General features: G+C 39.9%; 1 protein-coding gene across 2 annotated transcripts in view; it reads left to right on the plus strand.

Moving 5' to 3' along the window:
• phc2b (polyhomeotic homolog 2b (Drosophila)) overlaps positions 1-16,895 on the plus strand; it is a 42,491-nt gene that overhangs the window by 12,520 nt on the left and 13,076 nt on the right. For both annotated transcript variants that reach the window (XM_084929263.1, XM_084929262.1), the window contains exons 2-8: positions 2,512-2,875; positions 5,390-5,533; positions 5,676-5,753; positions 6,109-6,270; positions 7,601-7,723; positions 7,989-8,283; positions 16,317-16,621. In XM_084929263.1, coding sequence (XP_084785389.1) covers positions 2,570-2,875; positions 5,390-5,533; positions 5,676-5,753; positions 6,109-6,270; positions 7,601-7,723; positions 7,989-8,283; positions 16,317-16,621 — 1,413 coding nt within the window. In that variant the 5' untranslated portion in view covers positions 2,512-2,569. The remainder of the gene's footprint in view (positions 1-2,511; positions 2,876-5,389; positions 5,534-5,675; positions 5,754-6,108; positions 6,271-7,600; positions 7,724-7,988; positions 8,284-16,316; positions 16,622-16,895) is intronic.

The raw sequence follows: 16,895 nt of genomic DNA on the forward strand, positions 1-16,895 counted from the left end.
TCACATTTTGTCGTTGCCGCAAAATGTTGTACTGCTTGAAATTCCGTCTCCACCGTTGCTCAACAATGCGTGTATAGAGCAGGTAGTGCAACAATAGAAAAATAGTTGCGGGACGGCACTGTGTAGCGTTTGTCTAGGGTGTTGATCATTTTCCTAAATCCCTCGTTTTGCACAGTGTTGATGGGAGCCATATCTTTGGTCAGGTGATAAGTGATAGCCTCCGTAATTTCTTTGTGCCTGCGGGAGTTCGACGGGTATAGGGAAGCGCTGTATAAGGTTCCCGTTATTGATGTTTGGGTGGTTGACTGGGACGGATTTTCTCCAGTCACTTTCTCATCATCCCTGACGTGCTCTCCGTTGTTTTTTCCCTGCCAATTTTAGCAGCCAGCTTCTGTATCAGGTGGTATAAGGCTCCGCCCTTGTCATTTGTTGAGCAGGAAGAGTGAGCGCTTGTTTTCATGCAGATTACGTCCCGGATCAAAATGCGGTACAATCATCGTCGTCTTTTTTTTTTTTTTCTTTTTTTTTTTTTTTTTTAAATCGTTGTCATTTGGAAATGAGATCGCACATAAGTATGAATTGAGATCGCGATTTTCTAACGATTAATCGTGCAGCCCTACTTTATATAACTTTAGCTTGGCTCAGTTTATTTAATACATAAATACAAAGTAAACAATGAGATGAAAACTCCCGTCTTTGAACAGTACAAGTAAAGGGAGTATAAACTGTTTGAAACTTAATAAAGAGAATGGCACAAGGGGCTCTTACATAACCCAGCAGCAACAAAATGAAAGCGGCTCCCCATAAAGATGGTATGTCTTGTTTTGTTCTTAGTATCAGAACATATATGTGTATTTTGTGTAGTTTGTCAAACTGGGGGCTGGACAGTCATGGCAACAGGGATGTGGGTGTCAAATTAAGTCGGGGTTAAAAAAAAAAAAAAGAAAGTTAATGATTGGCTGCAGAGTTCGACATGATCTCTTTCATGGTTTCTGCAGTGAGAGATTATTCAGGTAGTTGCTGTAGTAAAAGATTGAAGTGACCTTCAGGTTACACTGGGCTGGTTCGCACCTGGGTGCGATGGATAAACTGAGCACTGAAATGCTCACTGAGCTGGGGGAAAAAAAGTGAAACTGGTAATTCACTGGTCGATCTGCATTCCTAACCTCACCTATGGACACGAGCTCTGAGTCTTGTCTGAAAAAATAAAATCACATATACCAAAATGGCAGAAGAGTTTGTTTCAAAGCATAATAATTTGGTAGGGGCTCGAAGTAAAACGACTACGCTTTCATGTAAGGTGATTCAGGCATCTGACTAGTGTGTTTTCTGGACTCCTCCTGGGTGAGGTGTTTTGAGCCATGGGAATGGCTCAGTGTATCACAAGAGCTGGAGGTAGCAGGGGAGAGGGAGGTCTAAAGGTATTGGTTTAGACCCTGATCAGGAGCAGAAGATGGATAGGTGTGATAAAGATTAGTTTCAACTGTAAAACTAAGTAAAACAATGATTTTATAGTTATGTAGTAAATGTTTTTTGAAGTCAAGTACTAATTTGAGCAAGCTGAGATTTTGAGATTATTTTTCTTTACATTAATATAAAATCCACAAAACTTGGACCTGGTGAAATCTTCATAACCAGAGTTCAGAGTTTTTATTCAGAAGAGATTTTTCTTAATTTGAGTTCCTTTTTTGGGCCCTTTGATAATTTATGAGTCTAATTTGCCTTTTGTTTTGGTGGCAGGGTGATGCACTAATTAGTACTTACTTATTTTTCATACTTTAAAGGGATTATGGCACATGTGTCAAACTGAAGACGTAGGGGTTCAATCCAATCCAGCCTGCCAATCAGTTTAGTCTTTGGAAAACTTCTTAGTCATTTGTAAGTTTTTATGTGAATCTCCTTTTTCATCCTAGAACCCCGTGGAGTTCATTTAGTTTAAAATTTTCAAAGATCTTTAAGTTTGACTTTTTTTCTTTGAAATTCCCCACATGTACTGAGTTTTCAGGTTCATGCTTTTAAGAATTTTAAGATTGATTATTTTACCTTGAGATATTTGTGCTTGACTAAATGATATGACATAGTTAGGGATCTTTGGACAAGTTGTTGTTAAGTATATCTGGTATATGTAATAAGCTGTAAACTGTATATGGCCTTGGATGTGACCAACCGTGGTAAAATTCATTTTGTTGCCCTTGACTTATAGTGCAACATAAGACTAAAACAGTTTGGGTATAACTTTGATGCGGTAGATGTGTCACTGGTCTTACATTTACCTGGTGTTGAGTGGTTTATTGACAGCCATGTTCAGGTGCATCTTGTTTCGACTACTTTGTCTCCATTCAGTTGTATGTAAACGTAGAAACCTAAAGCATTTTTGCAATCCATGAGCCAAAACTCTGGGTTAATAATTATTGAGTTGGTTGTCTAAAAAAATTACTAATTCCAACTTCTGTATCAGTGGCAGAAACAAGCTTCCATACATTCATCAGGTTTTTTGCTTCTTTCTTGAAGGCACAGGAGAGCCATTCAGAAGAGCCGGGGGTCAAAGGTGAAAAGAGCAGAGGGCACCATGGAGAGTGAGCCAGGGGCCCCTGCTTCCACTGCCAGCAGTACCGGGACCACCGCAGCCACCACCACGTCCACCACCAATTCCTCCAGCACCACTGCTGTCAGCAGTAATAGTACCTCTAACACTACTACGACTACTACTAGTTCTACCACTTCCACTAGCATTAGTAATAGTAGTAGCAGCAGCAGCAGTAGTAGTAGTAGTAGTACTAACACTAGCAGTACTTCCAGCAGTAGTACTACAGCTGGAAGACCGGCAGTGCCTCAGATATCGGTTTACAGTGGAATACCTGACCGTACAGTACAGGTGAGTCTTTTGGTTCTGTAATAAATCTGCTGAGCGCTTAAGTTGAGGTGTTCTGTGTAACATCCTGACACTCTTTGCTCTACTGCCCTCTGTTGGTGTTTAAAAGTGACATACAAGCTTCTAAAATTGTTTTTGATGTTGCATCGTTTTTTACAAAGGGAATTGATGAAAAAGGGAATTTGTCTTCCCAGTAAAGGATCTCAAATGTGTGGTAATGTTGGAGCATGTCTCCAATTTGAAGGAAAGAATGTTTTCTGTGCTTTAGTGCTTTGACCCCTTGCCCTCGGGGTAAGCCTCTACACAGGCTTAGCCTCCCTCAGAATTAGGTCCACTCAACTTTGAGTGCTGATGGTTTGACAGCAGGGTTTTTGTTAGATTGAGTCCTTCTTTTCACCCCCTCAGCATGCTGACAATCACAAGGCAATCACTATTGTCACTGAGCAGCACTGTGAGCATAAAAGACCGCTGGAAATCAGTTCATGCATGTATTTCATCTTTGCTACTTGTGCCCGTCAGCGACACGTTGTGGGTCCGGATGCTTCTGTGACACTGTTGACTGCAGGTCAAAATCCTTGGAAACATGGCAGAGGGCACTTGGAGAGGTGGTTTCCCAGTGGTAGGGGTTTAACTTTCTTAGAGTTGTGTCTGGCATAGTGTGAAACCTTTCTGTCCCACATTTAGGGGAAAAGAATTGTTTGTGTGTTTGCAGTAATTGGAGGTTTTGAAACCCTGACTTCTGTCTCCCGATTAGTCTGTTAAATAGGCGGTGATGCAATCAGTTCAGATTCAACACATTTTGATTGTACCACATTTAGGATTCGATAAAGATATTGCACACTAATGACTATTGCTTAATGAAGAAAAATCAGCAGTTTGGTCTGTAAAGCATTTTGAAATACTATCAGGACAAGATTTATAAGCTCAAGCGATAAAATAATTATAAATCTAAAACCTTGTAAAGTTTGTAAAATGTTAAATTCATAATAACTTAGTTTTATTTAGAGCAGAAGTAAATGTCTAAAATAAAGCATAAGGGTATTATTATTGTTAGGGATGCCGCTATTATATCATCTGAACATATTTTTATATCATAGATATTTACGTTACGGTAAACGTTTAACTTGGCAACAAATTTGTTTTCTAAAAAAAGTTATTAAGCCTCATGAAATTCCAACACATAAATCAGAAAATGCACCATGCAATCAAACTGACATTTCTTGATGTTGTTTACTGTTATCACACAATTTTCTTTTCATTTTTCCCACCAGATAATCTGCATGAGCAAAGATCCTAGTAAATAAAACTGCATTTAATATGGGGATGTATTAGCAACTGTTACTAGTATCAGAGTTTTTGGGTTGCCTGCTTTTTTTTGTATGCCTTTGGCATGGTTCTAGCACCGCTGTATGTTTGTAAAAGAGCAAATCATTTCAAAAAACCACAGGTAAGGCTGTACAAAGAACAGAACTATTTTTAGTATAGGTGTGATGTTGGTGGCTTTAAGCGGTTGTATAATAGAAGAATGTGGAAAGTGTGGAGGTAGGTGATACAGCCTCAGATTATATCACAATATTTCAAAGAAATTTGCAACAAGCGTTTTATTTGTGAATGAAGTGGTGCCAGCAATAGCAGCATTATGGTGCAACAAGTCACACAGGTATTGTTTTCCAAGGAAATTTTAAGTAAGTCTAAAATAAGTGTTTAATACTTTCACAATAACTAAAGTAACCCTGTAACTCTTCAGAAACCTGCACAACATTGTCACACAATAAAACTGAAGCTGAAAAATATTTTCCACCTCTGATGTAATTTGGGTCTGCTCTCTTTCTTTTCTTTTTTTCTTTTTAAATCTGTTGCTCCAAGGCCTGCTTTACCACTGGTTGAATTGGCCAAACAATATGCAACTGCATCAGTAATTTCTATCCACTGTTTGCTCTTCTTGTCATATGAACTCCAACGAGTGCTCCAGTAATGCTTGGTTGAGACATTTCTTTACTTTTGTGTCGTAGATCACCAGCTGCACCAGTTTCCTCTTTGCATGGTTATACTTACGGTGTGTTTTTGGTGAAACAGGTTTGCCTTTTCCATGTTCAGCAGGGACGGTTTTCTTGCATATTTTGGAAAGCATTGTTATGTTGGAGGATGATGAAGTAGCTCCCTTTTAACAAATCATCACTGTAGGCGGACACATGGCTGTGGCTGTCAGATATATCTGGGCTTGTCTACTTGTTGTGCCATTAGATAATGTAAACACATGGCATTGCTATAGAAAAAAAATTATAAAACCCATTTTCTTTTCTTTTTATTTATCATGTAAAAATTTGTACTGAGATTACCCACATGGTAGAGGCACAGAGGCTTTGGTTTGCTTTGTTGACATATCATGAAGAATTGATGTTGTTTCGAGGTGACCGAATCTGTGATTCTTTGGATTTTATGAAAGTTTAGTTCAGATGTAAAAATCAAATGTTTTTTTTTAAACTGGTCATTTTTTGCACCTGTTTTTATTTGCAGGTATTCCAGCAGGCATTGCATAGACAGCCCAACACAGCAGCACAGTACTTGCAGCAGATGTATGCAGCTCAGCAGCAGCATCTGATGCTGCAAACTGCAGCCCTCCAGCAGCAGCACAGCCTCAGCCTGGCTGCTGTACAGCAGGTCAGCAAGCAGGCATCACAAATAATTCATTCTCTCAGTTTAGAGATGATGATTGCAGTTATTGTTGACCTGCTGCAAGACATGTTTCAGAAATTGTGCATCACTCACCCTGTCCTTCTGCCTTCCTCTACCTTTGTGATAGGCCAGTATCGCGGCTGGCCGGCAAAGCTCTTCACAAAATGGCACTTCATCTCAGCAAACAGGATCTACTCAGGCTACGGTAAGTGCAGTTTGGAGTGTTGCCTTCCTAAAAGCCTCTTTAAGTTATCTTTGTCCAGTTGGATTATCATCGAGCCAAGTTGATTTTTAGCAGCAGGATGCTAGCAGCTTGGTTGCTCCTTCTGTTTTACCTTTAAAAAGATTCAAGTTTCTTTTTGATTTTGTACGTATTTAGCTGTAAGAAATATTAGCAGAGTGAACACAGTTCAAACAATTTTTTAAAAAGTTTTTTAACTATTGAATTTGATGCTGTCAAATTTAATAGTTGGGGATATGATGCTTTTGTCTCAGAACTCCCCACATCTATTCAGGACTTGTATGTATAACCTAATAATCCTGATTATCTCTCCCCATAGATCAACCTGACCACGTCTCCAGCGGCAGCTCAGCTGATCAGCCGAGCTCAGAATATTAGCTCAACCCCCACCACTATTTCCCAGCAGGCTGTTCTGCTGGGCAGCCCATCGAGCCCCACTCTTACACCCACCCAAGCACAGATGTACCTGCGTGCACAGATGGTAAGACTACAGAGAAAAGAAATGGCCACAGGCACATTTACATGATCCTCCACTTTATGCATAAACACTAGCACACTCGTATTGCTTGATTTAAATAGGCACAACTCTGTTCTTTGGAGGCCCTGTGTATGTGTTTATGCCATTCAGATTTCTTTATTGTCATACAGTCAATACATCACAGATGCATTACTGAACAAAATTGCATGCACAGAGAGAAACTTGCAATAAAAACAGGGCTGAGTTAAAAAAGAATAAATGAAGGTGTTATTGCACATGTATAGAACATTACATACATAAATACATAAATAAATAAAATATACAAAATACATATTGTGTTTGTAAGTAATTCCACTGTAAATGGCGTGTTTTGTTGTCATCTTGCAGTAGAGTAGGTGGTCAGGATAATGCGTTTGCCTACAGAGAGCTCTTTGCAAACATGGAAGTCGATGTCTTTAACGTGAATGCTCAGAAAACATTTTTTGGGTTTTTTTTGTGTGTGTGTGTGTGTGTGCGTGTGTGTGTGTGTGTGTGTGTGTGTTCTCTCTTTCTCTTGTTGAAGGAATAGAAAGTGGTTATTTTGGGTATAGCTGGTTTTGAGTGCTTGTCAGTTGGAGTTTCCAGATTGTACAACTGATGGCAAACTGAAACTGGCAATGAGGTGGTAGAACAACATGCTTATTACGAGCAAAAACACAACGTTATCAGATGTCTGTGATGATTGCGGCAGGAAGAAAACTGCATGTCAGTTTAGTTATGGACTTTATTTCGAGTACAGTTTCCTGGTGCTGCATTTACTCATATCAGTGTCCCAAAATATTTTCTTTAGTTTCCTGTTTTGTCTTATCATACACCAGAGATTAAAAACTAACTAAATATACACATGCAGCACCCCATGATTAAATGATTAAATGATCTTCTGTCTTGTTACGTTTTTGTAAATACTTTTGTAAATAGTGTGTTTTAACATTTATTGGGAGCCTGTGGCCCTTATTCAGTGTCATGTCCAAGGTACTGAGTCATATTTTCTAAAGCAGAATGGATGCTTCTGGCACAGCTTCACCTACTTCATAAGTGCATGTTTTGGCCTGTGGCTTTCATCAGGTCAAAATGGTTATGGCCATTATTCAACACCATGCCCTGGGTACTGAGCTAGTTTTCACAGGTAGTTAGATACTGATTTGGTGATATAAGTCTTTGTCATCATTAAAATTGCAGTTTCACTAGTTGGTGGGGGAATATGATCAGTAATGATACAGGATAGTAATTTTAGTTTACAGTTTGCTTGTCCTATGTTAGTTCCCCCTTTTTTAATGTGTGTCATACTTTCCAGGCCCAGGTACAGGTGGCGAGGAGCCTGGGTCGTGCTGTTCCTCTGTCCCCACAGCTCATCTTTACCCCAGCTGCCACTGTGACGGCTGTGCAGTCAGACAGCTCTACGCAGGCCTCCTCACAGGTAATATTGCTGGAACGTATATTATCACTAATAATACAAGAGCGGTCTTTTATCTCGCCTTAACATCTTTTCCAGCTCCCTCTCGTAAATATAACTTTATACATTTTACACATACGTAGCAAAGCAGTAATCCATAAAAATAAATATTAAACTTTAGAGCTTTAAATGAATTTCCAGCATTTTACAAACAAAATTCTTATGAACATAGTCAAAAAATCCACAGCTTGAGCCATTTGTGAATCTTGTCTCTCTTTTTGTATTTAAGAATCAGGTACAGAATCTGGCCATCCGTGGCCAGCAGGGGGCGACAACATCCTCCTCTCAGACTCAGATGCCACAGGCTCTCAGTCTGAAGCAGGCCCCTGTGCCTATCCAGCCTGCGTCACTGATCAAAAACCCAAGTCAAGGTACCCAGGCCTCAGCAGGGGGGAAGACCAGCTCCTTAGACAGTCCCTCTGAAGGAGGGAAGAAGGGGGACAGTGCAGCAGTCACAGAAGTCCGAGCTATAAACATGAGCCGCAGTGTCACCGCTGTGAATGCTCAGCCTCTGCTTGCTCCAGGTAAGAGAAGTTTGCATATCCACAACATTAAATCCCATCCATTAAAGAAATGTCTCTTACACAAGTGAGAGAAAAAAATAATAATGATGGATATTAGTGACGCAAATAACAAACCCAAAACAAATGGTTGGTTAACAGGTTGTTTTGTTTGATCTTTAAAAGTACAGGAAGTAATACTTTTCTTGTTCTACTTACTGCTGTCACTCTTTTTAATCAAGAAAATTGTCTGCAGCTCAACCAATATATATTGATACATGCAGCCTTAATGTGTTTTAAACCTAATGCTTTGTGCGCTTGCCAAATTGCAACACAAAGTCTTAAAAAACAGCAATAAACTCTGTGTAAGATATCAAGATGTGCTTACTAGGTCTTGTTGAATATGAGTGTTGGTATTAAATGGCAGCATTGTGGTTCAATTGATGGCACCATTTCCTCACAGCAAGAGTGTCCTGGGTTGAAACCTTGACAGGGCCCTACTGTGTGGAGTTTTGTCTGGGACCACTTAATACAAGTTAAAATTTGTGGCTCCACAATGTAGTGGTTAAAACACATTTAACATGTGGAAGTTCAAGGCCAGGAGAAGGAGGGTTATGTCAGGGAGGGCATCTGGCATTAAACTCTCATCTAAAGGCAGTGGTGACACTGCCATACACTCTAGACAATCTAACCAACATGTGCAAGCAACACTGTAGCATAACAGATTACATTTTAATGTCCCTAATCATGTATTGTAGCAACTTAAAAGCAGTCTTATAAACCAATGTTTGTCAGGTCACTGCTTTGATTCTGACTAAATTATATCAGCAGCTCGACTGGATTGCCATGAAATTATGCAGAGCAGAAATTGGTGGTCACAAGAGCATGAATCCTAGTGTCTCCACTGAGTTTCCTCTTCTGTGTTTCTTCAATCAAATTGTCTTATAGCCAGTAAAATCTTTAATCTTAGTGTATTTTAAATGCTGTTTCTGAGCACATCTTAGATAAAACTTCTTGTGCTGCTCATGCTATGTGTTCTGAATGCACCAATGTTTTCCTCTGAAAACATGTGGTCCACAGAGCATGTAAGCTCTAAAACTGCAGTGAAGTTATGGTTTCATTTTTGTGGACAGAAAAAGGAAACTGACAAACTGTTTGCCGGCGGCTGCATGCTTCTGTTATGTATCAGATGTACATTTCAAACCTCAAGAGAGATTTTGGCTTTGTGACAGCTGTCTTATATATATATATACACAGAGCTGTGCACTAGTGTTTATAGTGAGATTAGATGAAAAGACATTTCACACATGGACGTTTGAAAGCTTTTTCTTGGCTGTTGCCGTGACTTGTCGGGGCCTGCTTCACAAATCCATTCACTCACTAAATGGGTGAAACCAGCTCTATTAGAGACAGCGTGTTGGTTTTGTGTCTGGAACAGTCTAGCTGCTTTGTGAATTAGAAGCTGTGAAAGGCACACTGCCATGCAAGAGTGTTTTTAAACCACTTATTGTGTAATTGAAAGTCAGCAGCTGTTTTTTTTTTTTTTTTTTTTTTAATGTTTTTTTCCCCTTTTTAGCGTGAATGGTTGTGAATGTTCTAGCAGCGCAAGCTGATTACGTCAAATTAAGTCCCATTTGTTTGCATGATAAGTAACCTTTAGATGCATTTTAAAGAGGGTCCTCATAGGAAATTACATCTTACAAAATAATTTGTCTGTCTGTGCATGTGCCATATTTATGTCTGTATGACTGCATGGCTGTAACACTCTTTACATTTATGGTTGGTGTTGTGTGTGTGTCTGTGTGTGTGTGTGTGTGTGTGTGCACGCACTTGGGCTTGTGTGTTTGTGAAGAGAGGGGGAGGTGGGGATTATCTGTGCACGTCGGTGCACAACTGTGTCTTGCTTTGTTTCAGTAATAGATTCGCATAAAATGAAAGGGAGGATGGAAGCTGAAAATCTGGCAGCATGCTGTCTGGGAAAAAAAATTACCATGGGTTGCCATAGCAGCAGCCCACGAGGGACAGGTGTGCACATGAGATGCTGGGGAGTTATTACTCTGTGGATCAGGAAGAGAAGAGGCAGCGTGGCTGGCTGATGGGATTCGGATTAGGATAAAAGCTTGGATTCAACTTGACTGTGGCTGGGTCAAGATGCACTTTGCTTTAGAGGGTAAAATTGGTAATAGAAGGGAGCAGCCATTATTTTTAGCTGCAGGAAACCAGAGATTTTGCTCCATGTTGTTGGTGGGTAATTTCACCCCCTGAGGATGGTTTTGGTTCATGAAAGATTGTAGAGGTAATTGCTACTTAGCATTTTATGTAATTGATCAGCAATTTTAGTGATTTTAGTCTTAATAAAATTATGACACTTAACTGTTGCATTTCAAAAGTAGCTCATTGCTATTATGCGCCAGGAAAATTTAGATATGAACTCAGCTAGTGGTTTTGCACAGTCCACATTCATGATATCAATTATTAATAGTTTCAGTTGGCAAATGAACCACATATAACGTTGCAATGTTACTAACTTTGTTGCTAGTTACTACACTGACATTGACTGATATTAGACATTTAGCCTAAATTCACCTAACAAAATGGGTGGGGAATTTATGCAGGAGGCTTGCAGACTTTAGAAGTGTTTAGAAGTGTAATATGGTAATTATGGTTTTTTCACAAGTAAAAGGAATAATTACATCAATAACCTTGCTTTAATTAGTTTTTTATGTTTAAAAAAAGAATACAGTACATACAGTACTGCATATTTGCAGTGATTTGTGTTTTAAACAGGATACTCCCGGCCAAACAAGGGGTGAAAAATATCCATCATAATTTCACAGATTGATAAATGGATTCATAAGTAGTAGAGCAGGGTAATATGACCAAAAATATTTATCACGATATACATTTGAAAATTTGTGATAACGATATAACTGATGATATAATTGACACTAGACAAAATACTTTACAACTCCACAACTTTGTTAGTGCAAAAAAACCAAACCATCAATGTATTTTCACTTAAACAAGCAGCTGTTTTTTATGTGCGTTAAAGTTATATAAAAATTTAACAATGCAAATGCAAATTCCTTGCTGACAGTTTAACCAAAAGGCATTTCCAGTGGAAATTGGCCGACATATCCTCAGCATAACCATGTATAATATCCACATAACTTAAAAAGAGGTTATACACACACAATACGGTAATATTATGTTGAAGCACCGTACATATCACTCCGCGAGGCTCCTGCCTACGATAGCCGTAATGCTCCGACAATCCATCAAGCGGTGCAGCTTCGTAGCTTAGCAAAGTCGTACTAAAACATTTGACAGATTTTCGAGCGCCGTGTACGACATAAAATCATTTCTAGGTCAGTAAACACAACCAGAATTCATACATAAGGCACACGGGATTATAAGGGGCACTGTCGATTTTCAGAAAAATCAAAGGATTTATTTTAAGTGTGCCGTATTTTCCAAAAAACATGGTAATAACGACGGCCCGCTGGCATGCGCTACCAAATATAGAGCTTTGTTGTGTATCTGACGGACGAAAGCTAAACCAGTTCCACACCACTGAAGTTGCAGCATTTTTACAAACCAATTCTGGTTCATCCGCTTCATTCAACAATCCGCTTTCGCCCATGTCATTCTCTGTCACCGCAATGTGCATATGTAAACAAAGGCACTGCGCATGCGCGTTTGACCCATATTCTAATGCGATATTTCATTTTCTTATCGTTGCCCAACATTATACCGGTATTACCGTGAACGGTATGATATGGCCCAGCCCTAATAAGTAGGGTCAGTAATTCATATGAGGGATGCCTTACAGCCTCCCAAAGTGAAAAAGAAAGGGATAATAGATGCAGTTAAATGGTTGGTGTGCACAGCATGTGTTAGTATATATTACCCAAACATAAACTTTAGGTTGCACAATCTTACCACCTTGCCCTGGGGCTCTATGGTCTTCATTCTGGCCTTTCACCCATTTTGCTCTTGTGGAGGTAGTCCACCTGTCAGCTGTGTCTCACAGTCAGACAAACTCCAGGTTTTGAGTCCTCTTCCTGCTCTGGAGGGCCACTCCAACCAGAACCTGCAGCAGGCCGGAAAAGAGTTTCATGTGTGACAAAAACTAAAAGATGCAGTTGGAGTAGATCCACTCACAAAAGTGGCAGCTCATTTGTGCCAATTATAGTCACAAAGTATATATTGCATTACTCTATAATTCATTTAAAAAAACGGACGTGCACCTCCCATCAAAAGACTCCTAAACGTGTACCCTTGTTATCGCCAAAAATTGAATCTTAAGAAAAAACAAACACCTGACGTGTCTCATTTCTACCAAATCTGTGTTAAATCTAACTCAGCACAGAACAAATTGATTAATTGTGGTTACGCTGAGAGTTTGTCAGATTCACATTCATGGGAATTGAGGAGGAAGCAAATGTTAGGCCGTCTGGCTTGATGCAGCAAGTGTATGTCTGTCATCACCTTCTCTCAGCAGCAAAGAGCCGGCACCACACTATAAAACCACAGCAGGGAAACCCCGTCAGCAATAAAAAAACTGGAAAGATGAAAACTTTTTTCGTTTTCTTATTTTAAGGGGTACTTATGTATAAAACCTTTACTGCACTGTAAGTTTTGAAGCCAGTTGAGAACCGGATTCATGGAGCTAATTTTCCTTGATAAACAATCTTCAATCCTTATTTGGAATTGTATTAAAATTAGGAAAGGTGACTCAAGGTCTACTGTTGCTGTGGTGTTGTTGGTCAATATTTTTCAAGATGGTAAGCCAAACCAGGAGTCAGTGAAAATGTGGAAACTCTGGGGTTTTCCAGGGCCTGGTGCTGCAAAAGCTGGAAGGAATGTATACTGTCCTCAATTTCAGGACATTGCACGGCAATACACAGAATAAGAGGTCTACAAACATTCACAACCTTGGGGGTGGAGGGAGTGGGCTTCCGCATACTGTAGACTATGATTTGTATGTATATATTGGTGTGGGGTGCCTGAGTAATTCCAGTCCTTAATCTTAAGACCTTGAGGGGGAATAACATTTAAGTGAATTTCCAAATCTTCCTCTTCTTTCGAGACCTCTTTCTGTTACTCATTAGAGGCTTGAGAAAGATGTCAGGATTCATGAGAAGGGGCTGATTGTATCCGGTGTGTACTGATTCAGAAATCCCCCTCCTCCTCCCTTACAGAAGGCTGAGAGTCTCTTGATACTGCAAGTTTGACACAGTTTAACCCTCGCAAGGGAGCTTTCTGTTGCTGTTTTGTTCTTTGATCACATTACAATAGAATAATCATTAATAAAATAGGTAAATGTGCACACCATTTGTTAACTATTGAATATGGCAACCAACAAGTTAAAGATAGACATACATGTAGCAGGCTCTGCTACTGTAATTGGTCCTTTCCTGACTGTTTTATATCTTAAGATGGTCAGTTTGTAATGACAGAATTATACTCAGTCTCCAATACCCAATGATCAGTTAAACTCAACAACAACAAGCACTAACTTTGAGTAGCCGCCTTCTTGCTACATTCAAGACTAAGAACAGCAGACTGTGGCTCCCTCATAACTTTGGATGAACATTGTAAAATGGCAGATGCAGCAACAAACTTGCTTTTCTTGACAACTTGTGGTGTTTGGAGGTAGTAGGTTGACTTCACAGCCAGAGCTGTCTTAAAATTATTACACTATTTTGTAACATCAGTGGATGTTACACCACAGTGGGTCATACAAACTCATGTTTCTGCCGTGGGAAGATGTCCGATGTTAAAATCAATTCAAAACAATCTCATTTTCTGGTCCATTTACTTGGTATTTACACATAGTATGATTTTATGTAGCCCGTCTATCATCATCGTCATTCTACCACTTTGTAGAAAATCCAGTTTGAAGAAATATTTGAGTTCAGAACAAATGTTCATGTTATCCAGGAGATTAAGAATCACCACAGTCAGGTTTATTTTTATTTTAGTGCAACCATAAGGCTGCACTAAAACAGGGTTTGTGTCTTTAAAAAAATGGATTTCTATGGAATTTGATGCTCGCAATCATCATGTAGAGCAGGGGTGTCAGACTCATTTTAGCTCATGTGCTGAATACAGCCCAATTTGACCTCACACAGGCCTGACCAGCAAAACCACAGCATAACCCATCAAAAAAAAAAAACCTAAACTCTCAAACCATTCCCATTCAGCTTTGTCTCAATTGTTTCACATTTGGTGTGTTGCAATTTTTAAAAAGCTACTTTTTTAACTTAAAGAAATGCGTCAGTGTGGCTCCTTGGCTTAACCATCTTTGGGGTGGTTTTGGCCGGCAGTGTGTAATGTCTTTGTCAGCAGGAAGGCTGTAAAAACTGGACATGATTCAGAGCTCTGGCTTGAATGGCAATTAATGATTAGGACTAACACTCTCATGATCTATTCTTGTGCTCTGCTTATCTGTAGTTTTCACACTTTATGAACCCTTACAAGAGGCCTGATCAGATATTTTCAGGAGACTTGTTGTAGAGTTGTTGTAGACTGTTCACTTTGCTTTTCTACACTTATTTATTTTGGCTGTCTCAGACAAGAAGACAGTTGAGTTTAAAGTTGCTAAAATGGGAATGAGTGGACTTTTGTTTGCCATGTCCATGACCAACACAAAACTTTAAGTTTTTATTCTCTTCTACCACGCAGACTCTTTACATTAAAAATATGCTTTAAATGAAAGGCTTTGGGGCTGTGATGCTTGAGTTGACAAAAAAAGCATGTCTCCACTCATTTCTTTTTCCCACCCATGGGCATAGTTGTTGAGTTGATGGATATAATTTTCCACGGTCTGTTTTTAAAGTTTTTTTTTTTTTTAAAAAACCCTTTAATGCTTAGCATCTAGCTGGCTTTATCCACCCATCCACATCTTATATTTATCCTTCTCTTAACATAATAAATATTAACTGAAGGTTTTCATCGACGCCACAGCTAACCAAATTTTCTGTCAGTGGGTTCCACTGTGTCTCACCATGTGAAAATGAAAACTCTTCTCAGCGGTCCTCGTACCATTAAAGGGACTAATGACATGCAAACTCTGCTGGATAGAAATGTCTATATTTTCCACGGCAGGGTACAGAGTGTGGTTACTGCCTCACAGGGAAACTTTGAAACCAGATGGAGCCTGTCCCACACGAAACAATGCGAAAAGAACAGGGGGGCGGAGGGAGGGGCTGAGGGGGCTCTACGACAAACACTGATGCACTTGGCAGTTTTCCACTCTGGGATTTACTGTGATGTTTATTAACATAACCAGATGCACCTCTAGGTTCACATGGCTTATATAGCAGGACCTGCTGTTTAGTAGTTTTCAGGGATAACTCTTCATTTTTGGGGGATTTGTAGTAATCAGATTTTTTTTTCTTTGTTGATAAAATTCTTAGAAATCAAGGAGGTGTGTGAGATACTGGAACCCACTGACTCATCCTTAACTCTATACAGGGTGTCATAGATAGTTGGCTCTGCATGTTTCTTCCTGAGGCATTTCTAATATTAGACTAGCCTCAGGCTACTTCCAAAGAACACTCTCCCACTCGCACATGCTCCCACAATACAAGATTTATGTGCTGTGTCTTGGGCTTGGGGCAAGTTATGAGCTCAGGATGTCCTTTTACCCACAGCAGCACTGACAGGTGGTGACAAGCCATTTTAAAACTATTTGTGAGTAATGGTCTGGCCAACACTGCAACAGTGGGCCTCTCTATGCACCTTTCAACAAGCTCTTAATATTATATCCTGTCAACAAGGGACTTACAGGTGAAGGTGCTGCAAAACAAGCTCTTTTGTGCAGACGTCTACATTTTTCAATGTTTATGAGCCTGAGGCGCAGTTCTCCGGATATCAAGAGTTTGGACAGTTGTCAGCATGCATGAAATAAAGAATGCTCATTGTATGACAATGACTTGCTTTGTAAGGATATTTATGAACAGTTCTTTTTCTTACCAAATAGTTTTAACAAATAATCCTAGCTGAAATAAAATCACTTTCAGAAATAAGCGTTGGTGTTCTCGTTCCAGCATACACCCAGATTCAGCCGCATTCTCTGGTTCAGCAACACAAGCAGCAGCAGCAGTTTGTGGTTCAGCAGAGCCAAGGTTCCCAAAGGACGACGGGCCAGCTGCTGCAGACGGCCTCCGTTCAGCCGTCACAGCATCCTGTCCCCGTGCTGCCCAAACCTGCTCCTCACCAGCCTTCTACACTGAGCCAGCAGGCTACCATCTTCCACTCCACTATCAGCCCACATGCCCTTCACTCCTCCCTCAACCATGCCAAAGCTCAGCCTGTCCAGCTCACTGCCATCAACCTACAAATCCAGCCAACGGTACGTACACAAACGCAGATTAATGCCACACACAAAAGAGCTTGAAGACAGGATTTTTCTAGGTTGTGAAAATGCTGCAAGTTTGACACAAATGGGCAGCCCACCCATAAATAAACAGTTATAACAGGTCAAAAACTCCACCGATCATTTTTCAAGGAGGCTTCTTATGCTTTACCTTATTGTCTCTTGTTTATTTGCAATGACAGTGGTGGGCACTCATATTAAACGTAGTCATTACTTTAAATAATGACTGTGCGTAATCCCTGTGAGTCAC

Source organism: Perissodus microlepis, chromosome 5, assembly GCF_051167445.1.
Source record: "Perissodus microlepis isolate ML-2025 ecotype Zambia chromosome 5, ASM5116744v1, whole genome shotgun sequence".
NCBI lineage: Eukaryota > Metazoa > Chordata > Actinopteri > Cichliformes > Cichlidae > Perissodus > Perissodus microlepis.